The 8,154-nt window shown below is 42.8% G+C and overlaps 1 protein-coding gene across 1 annotated transcript; it reads right to left on the bottom strand.

Moving 5' to 3' along the window:
• Positions 1 to 5,471: 5,471 nt before the first annotated feature.
• H3-4 (H3.4 histone, cluster member) lies at positions 5,472 to 6,085 on the bottom strand (the record flags this gene model as incomplete). The annotated part of the gene is made up of 1 exon (XM_079915839.1): positions 5,472 to 6,085. The coding sequence occupies exon 1, from the start codon at positions 5,880 to 5,882 to the stop codon at positions 5,472 to 5,474; it is 411 nt and encodes a 136-aa protein (XP_079771965.1). The 5' UTR covers positions 5,883 to 6,085.
• Positions 6,086 to 8,154: the final 2,069 nt, after the last annotated feature.

Genomic DNA, 8,154 nt, shown 5'->3' with positions numbered 1-8,154 from the left:
ATGTGACTTAAATATTTTATTTATTTTCAGAAAGGAAACCATAGAAATCGTATAAAACTTAAGAATTCCAACAGGTTTATAGTGAAATTTGAGTCTCCCTCAATTGGGGGTTTTCTCAGTTCCTAGTTTCCCTTTTAAGATTGAATTCCTTGTATATTCTTCAAGAGGTACATATTCAATCATCTAATTATTATTTTTATCTGAATGATGACATATTACGCATGCTGTTCTACAACTTGCCTTTTGTTAAACCTGACAGTTTATCAAGACATGTAAGAACTATCTGATTCTTCTTAATGACTTCACAGTTTTCCCTTTTGAAGCTATTAAGATTGTTTCCAATTAGTTTATCATGAAGGTGATATATTTCTCATCCCAATAACCTGGGGCGTCCAAATAGAGCATGAACGTCTGGGGCTGATGCAGCATTTTTACAAATACTTCTTGAATATCCCACATCACGCTGGTATAAGGGCAACAGGCAGAGAACTGATGTATAAGGGAAAATACAAATTAAAAATAAGAGGCTTGATTCTGCCTGTTGAAATTAAGGGGACACTTTCCCCCCATTCCCATCTCCCTTTTGTTTCCTAATTTCTCCCTCTGTCCTTTTCAAATGTACATAAATCTTTTCGGTGGCTGACCTTGTCAGTCTCACATCTCAGGAATGTTTCCCCAAGCACCTGGAAGCCATCTCTGAAACGTAATTGTAGAGGAGGAAAAAATTTTTCCTCTACCCTCTTAGATTCAGTACCTGCAAACATGACAAAAGACAGATTAACAGGGGAAAAGGCATACAAATTCTACTGATGTTAATACTTTTATATGCTTGGGGGCACGCACAGAAAAGTGAAAACCAAGAAGTGGTTAGAGTCAGAAGCTTATATACCATTTTACCAAAAGGTGTTACATTGTGAGAAGGTGAGTAGGAAATGTATGGCAGGTAAGTGTTGTCTAATGAGGTTTGTCTGTGCACTCATCTTGGTGCAACTTTCCATCTTCTTCATGCCCATAAAACTCCCCCAGGGAGGGGCTTTATGGCAGTCCTAACTTCTCAGAAGTTTCTGCTTTTAGTTAGATAAGGGAAGCTCTGAGAAGGTGTCTTTCTGCATCTATTGATTCTCAATTACCATCAACTCAAAATAATCCACGTGCCAAAGTGGCATATTTTGGGGTGGCATATTCTGATCCTCTTCATAATCACACCTCCCAACTTGCCCAGAGGAAATGAGCTTAACTTCAGCCATCACCTGGCTCCAAATTGCAAACTGTGCCTAAAGTATTGAATGGGTTGCATGTACTCAGCTCTGGAAAAGAATGAGATTTCTTTCTGTCTTTGTAGTCTCTTAGGTTGCTGGTGATGTACATCACGTTCTGGTTTTGTGCTTACTGAAGAATAAACTATTTTCTTTCTCTTCTCACTTTAAATTTGTTTTTAATTATATTTCTCCAACAAGTGCAGGTGTGCATGTAGTCAGAGCGGACTCCTAGCACCACCACTGCCCTTCCTTTCATGGGGCCCTCTAGGCACTGGCCACCAGGGCTCGCTGTACTCAAGTCAGAATGCATTTTAAATACTTTATCTTATGTAATTGTGAATCATGAGAGTAAACCAATCCAGTCACCGTATGTCACAATAAGGACAGTGTTATATTTCTTAGGACTCTTGGTTGCAAAGGACAAACCCCAATTTGAACTGGGTTAAAAGTGTGGTACATTTATCAAAGGATATCAGGGCTCTCAGCAAGCAGGCCCCCCGGGAACAATGAGATCATAGTCCCTAGCACCAGCCTTCTCTGTCTTTCATCTCCCATCTCTGCTACTTCAGTGCCTGCTGTTTTATTCTGATTTTTTCCACATGACAATAAAAGCTGTGACCAACAGCTCCAGAGTCTCATGATTTTTCAGCTCTGTCCACTAGAGCAAGAGCGGGAAAAAAAATCTCTTTTGTCCCCAAAGCCAAAAATCCACCACTGGGTGGGAGGGAGGGAAATAACTAATACTAACACTAATTTTAATTGTAATTATTAAAATTTATTAGCCAGCTCAGGCTATGTAACAAATACCCCAGACAGGGCAGTTCAAACAACAGACATTTATTGTCTCCCTGTCTTGGAGGCTGGAGGTCTGAGATGCAAGTGTCAGCAGCCCTGGTTTCTCCTGAGGCCTCCTCTCTCCTTGGCATGTAGACAGTAGTTGCTATGGAAAAACACACTTCTGTGTGTGTGTTGGAGGGGGTGTTTCCGCACACCACCAAGCAATCCTCGACACCAGCTAGTGTCCTACAATTCAACTCAATTCTGATGCTATCCACCTGGAGATAGTATCAGACCCCATAGGTTAAGGGCTTAGTCCTACAAGACTCCTCAGCCTTCAGATGCCAATCAAAAGTCCAAGTTGTCACCTGTACTTCTGACCAACCGATGGAAATTCCCATGACCCCTCCTTGGGTTCAATTAATTTGTTAGAGTTGCTCACAGAACTCAGGAAATCCGTTTACTCACTAGATTACTGGTTTATTATAAAAGATATTAGAGGATACAAATCAACAGCCAGATAAAGAGATACATAGAGTGAGGTCCTGAATGCAGGAGCTTCCGTTCCCACGGAGTTGTGGTGCACCACCCTTCCGGCACGTGTATGAGTTCTTGTTCACCAACCTAGAAAATCTCCAGTAGTACTACAGGGATTATCATGGAGCCTTCATTACAGAGGCACAGTTGACTGAGTCACTGGCTATTGGTGGTTGAACTCAACCTCCAGCTGCTCTTGCCTTCCTGGAGGTCAAGGGTGGGAATGAAGGTTCCAAACCTCTAATCACAGGGTTGGTTCCCCTGTGAACCAGCCCTTATCCTTTCCAAAATCACCTCATTAACATAAACTCTGTTGTGATTGAAAGGGGCTTGCTATGAGTAACAAAAGACACCATTATCACTCTAATTACTTAAGAAATTCCAAAGGTTTTAGGATTTCTGTACTAGGAATGGGGAGGAAGACCAAATATATATTTCTAATTGTAAATCACAATATTACAACTGTCTTCTCCCTGTGTCATCACACGACCCTCTGTATGTCATAATCTCCTCTTCTTTTAAGCGTGCCAGTCACGTGAGATTAGGGCCCAGACCACCCTAGTGACTTCCTTTTAACTTGCTGACCTGAAACACATAAACTGGTTTTCTTCAGCAAAGATGGGTTTATTCTGGATCAGCAGAGAATTGCAATCCTGGGTCTGCAACTGTGGTGAGCCTTGTGCAAGACGCCCACAAGGTAAGGGAAAGAGAATGAATGCTTTTGTAGAGAAAAGGAAGTTGGAAGGGTTATAGTAAAAAAAAAAAGAAAGAAAAAAGAGTCCATGTCTTTCCATTGCCTGAGTCCTTGCAGCGAAAGAAAAGGAGTCTTTCTTTTTCCTGCTGGTCTCTGCTACCATCTCAGGGCATGACAGCTCCCTGTTCTGGTACCCTAACTCTATTTAATTGAGGTTTCGGTTTATTAATTTTTTACTTTACTCCCTTTTGATCAAGATCTTTCTCTGAAAACACTGCTGATCAAGAGTCAGGTTTTTTAGTTTCAGTGACTTTTTGTCTCAATGTCAGGAAGGACCATTCCTGGGTCCTTTCTTTCACATTGGAAAGAAAGTGCACAGATTGGAAACCTATTAAGGTCACATTTGAGTAAAAAGGAGGGGTAGGAGGGAGATCTCTCAGGAACTTTTAATCTGAAATCCATATGTTACCAAGATCATAGATATTGGAGATAATCTGCAGTATGTCACCACCAAAGGCTTGGCGACCAACTTCCAACAGGCCTGGTCTGGATATCCTGGAAAAGCTTCAATTCTACATGTCATTCCAGGAAATCTTTACTTTCGGGTCACCAGGTGATGTGCAGATCCAGTCAGGATTTGGTGCTTTCTTTAGGTGTATCATATGAATTCAAGAGTCTATTCCTTGCAAGATAAAGACTTCATAAAGCACAAAAAAGGCACAGAGTTCAGGCTTGGGTTTATTTAAAAGGAGTCTAGTATTGAAGGTTAGAACTGACTTCAGAACCAGAACATAGCTGTCCCTGGACACTCTTGGCTTTTAGATGGCCCTTCAAAGACTTGTCACCCATTAACTTACATATACTCTAAAACTTAAAAGATACTAGTTTCAATCTTCAAAAGTTTCGTGTGCACTGGGCTACCCTGGTGGCGCAGTGGTTAAGAATCCACCTGCCAATGCAGGGGACACTGGTGCAAGCCCTGGTCCAGGAAGATTCCACAGTGCCGCGGAGCAACTAAGCCTATGTGCCACAACTACTGAGCCTGCGCTCTAGAGCCCGTGCACTACAACTACTGAGCCCGCGTGCCTAGAGCCCGTGCTCCACAACAAGAGAAGCCACCACAATAAATGAGAAGCCCATGCACTGCAATGAAGAGTAGCCCCTGTTTGCTGCAACTACAGAAGGCCTGCGTGCAGCAACGAAGACCCAACACAGCCAAAAATAAAATAATTTATTTAAAAAAATTTTTTTAAATAAAAAGTTTTGTGTGCACTATTTTAATTGATGAAAATTTTGAATATTAAGTCTACTGGATAACAAACTGGGCTCAAAGAAACTTCAGAAACCCACTCTTGCATACTGACAACATTGAGCTATCACTAAAGCACACTGCATGTTAACTGCTTCTACATAGACTTCCTTCACTCAGCTGTAAGCATCCTGAAAGTGCAGACCAAACAGGGACAGTAGGGAATGGATTTTGTCCCCTTTGTATGACTAGTGACCTGACAGTGCTTCGCTTTTATCAACTTAATAACGCCTCAATAAAAGCTTCCAAGCAGCACCAATGTAGGAAAAAAGCAATCTTTACACTCTTTTCCTCAAACCCATGCTCAGGTTGTCTCCAAACAGCTCAACTATTGGGAGCATGGTGAACCCCAGTGGTTGTAGGGTTTCTCAGCAAGTTTAGACTGTTCTATGGGGTTGGAAAACTTGTTACCAGGTGCACACAAAATGATCAGCTATTGTTCTGAAGGTTAACTTGCAAGGGAAAATCTCTTCGTCTTCAAACACTAGGAACTAACCAGTGATTTCATATCAATAAACCCCAATAAGGGGCTTCCCTGGTGGCGCAGTGGTTGAGAGCCGATGCAGGGAACATGGGTTCGTGACCCGGTCTGGGAAGATCCCACATGCCGCGGAGCGGCTAGGTCCGTGAGCCATGGCCGCTAAGCCTGCGCGTCTGGAGCCTGTGCTCCGCAACGGGAGAGGCCGCAACAGTGAGAGGCCCGCGTACCACAAAACAAAAACAAAAAGCAAAAACAAAACCCAATAAGGGACTACGCTGACACACAGCTAGCTAGGCCTCTGGTTTATTGGAGAGAAAAGGCACCCGCTACTTGGTTTGCGCACAGTGCCCTTTGTGAGCAGGCAGTGGCTCTTAAAATAGCTTTTGGGGTGAGATCAACGGCTGCTTGCGCAGTTTAGGCACATTTTCCGTGGATATGGCGTGCCAGCTGAATATCCTTGGGCATAATAGTGACACGGTTGGCATGGATGGCACATAGGTTGGTGTCTTCAAAAAGACCCACCAGGTATGCCTCACAGACTTCCTGCAGTGCCCTTACAGCCGAGCTCTGGAAACGCAGGTCCATCTTAAAGTCCTGCGCAATCTCCCGGACCAGGCGCTGGAAGGGTAACTTACCAATCAGAAGTTCTGGGGACTTCCAGTAGTGACGAATCTCGCGCAGTGCTATAGTGCCCGGCCAGCACCTGTGCGGCTTCTTCACGCCCCCCGTGGCTGGCGCGCTCTTCCGAGCTACTTTGGTAGCCAGTTGTTTGCGAGGTGCTTTGCCGCCAATGGGCTTCCGCGCCGTCTGCTTTGTTCGTGCCATTTCTCTGCTATCCCGAGAACCCAAGGGGCTGTTACAGCCTCCTCAGTTGCTCCCTGACGCGTAAGTGGCAAGCCTGACTGCCTCTTTTTTTTTTTTTTTTGCGGTACGTGGGCCTCTCACTGCTGTGGCCTCTCCCGTTGCGGAGCACAGGCTCCGGACGCGCAGGCTCACCGGCCATGGCGCACGGGCCCAGCCACTGCGCGGCACGTGGGATCCTCCCGGACCGGGGAACGATCCCGTGTTCCCCGCATCCGCAGGCAGACTCTCAACCACTGCGCCAGCAGGGAAGCCCGAACCTGCCTGCTTTTATATAGGCTGCCGCCTTCCCATTGGCCAGGTGCCTGGCAGCGTGATGACAGGCTAAGCTCTGATTGGTCCGTGAGGCATTCTGCTTAGGCGCCTGCCCCTTGTTTTTGCTTTGCATGGGCTTGACCCCACAGTCAGGTTGGCATCGTGGAGCACGCCAGTCAGCTTGCAGGCTGAGCTGGTCTGGGTTGGGGTGGGCGTCGGGTCTGGGTTCCGGTTGGCGTCATCGTGGGTGTTGCATCTCCGTGCACAGCTCCCTTGTTTTTCCTCAGCACTCTCCTCCTCCTCTATGGGCCAAGGAGGGAAGAAACTTCTAGAAGCTTGCACTCCACATTTGGCCTGATAACGAGGACCCCAAGAGAAGATGACACTCAGTATGGGCGGATGGGGTCCACCCTGCTCCCTCACATCATCACCTACCTTGGAGCATCCACAGAATGCATGAAGCATGAAAGTTCCTCTGAAGCACCCATTCTCCAATTTAAAAACTCTCCCAGCCAAGTTCCTTATAATGGCGTCTCCATTGTGTCTATATCCATTTTATGAGGTTCAGCTTGAGGTTATCTCCACTGTAGTGAACCCCCACTGCCTCAATGGTAAGAAAGAATTCTGTCACATCTTAAATACCCTTCCTAATGAGCCTTTGTAACTTTTTCTTTTTTTAGGAGTTTTCACTTTTGTTTAGTTTTAATAGATGGCAAGAATTTTAATCTTTTTTTTTTCTTTTTTTGGTTCTATGAACCACTCTGGTAGTTTGATAAAGCTCATAATATTTAAAAATATTTTTAATGCATAAAGTAAAATGCTTCAGAACGTTTTTAAATGCATAAAATAAATTGCAAAGAATCAATTATATGGAAATAAGTTATCAAAATATATACAAATTATCAAAATATATATAAATTTGTCAGATAGTTATAAATGTACACTTTTATCAATGCATTAAATAACAACTTCTAATTGGGGAAGACTTGTAACTGCTGTCATTGGAGAGTGGTTATGGGCGTTAAGGATATTTAGAGATCTCTTTCATGGCTGTACTGTGATATGATTCCATACCCTATCCTCAATTTAGCATACCAATTATACTTCTTTTTAAGCTTTTTTAAGTGATTTCCTAGAGTTTGAAATATAGATTTATAACCAATCTCAGTTCACTTTCAAATGACACTATTTCATTTCATGGGTAGTGCAGGTAACTTAGAAACAGGAATAATAGAGTATTACCATTTCCTCCCTTCCATCCCTTATAACATTGCTGTCATTATCATCCAATATATTATTGCTGTTACTATTTGAACAGTTATCAGTTATTAAGAATAGAGAAATAAAGGATTTTATTTTTCCCTCACTTATTCCTTCTCTAATACTCTTCCTTTCTTTATGTAGATCTGTGTTTCTGACCTTCATCATATTCCTTCTCTTTGAAGAACTCCTTTTACCATTTCTTGCAAAGCAGGTCTACTGGTGAAATTCCATCCATTATTGTTTGTCTGAGAAAGTCTACTTCTCCTTCACTTTTGAAGAATAACTTTGCTGGATACAGCATTCTAGGTTGGTGACTTTTTTATATCATCATTTTACATATTTCATGCCACACATTTTTGCTTTCGTAATTTCTGATGAGAAGTCTTATCCTGTTTCTCTGTAGTTAAAGTGTTTTCTCCCTCTCTGGTTCTTTAAAGATATTTTCATATTTTATTTTCTGTAGTTGAATATGATGTGCCTTGGTACAGTTTTTTTGCGATTTATCCTGTTTGGTGTTCTTTGAACCTCCTGGATGTGTGGTTTAGTCTCCATCATTAATTTTGGAAAATTCTCAGCCATTATTCACGTATTTCTTCTATCCCTCCTCTCTTCTCCTTCTGCTATTCTAATTACATGTATGCCACACCTTTTGTAATTATCCCACAGTCCTTGAATATTCTGTTTTCTATTTATTGTTACTATTTTTTTTTCATTTTAG

Source organism: Stenella coeruleoalba (assembly GCF_951394435.1).
Source record: "Stenella coeruleoalba genome assembly, chromosome: 3".
Classification (NCBI taxonomy): Eukaryota; Metazoa; Chordata; class Mammalia; order Artiodactyla; family Delphinidae; genus Stenella; species Stenella coeruleoalba.
This window is presented reverse-complemented; position numbering and strand designations above follow the sequence as displayed.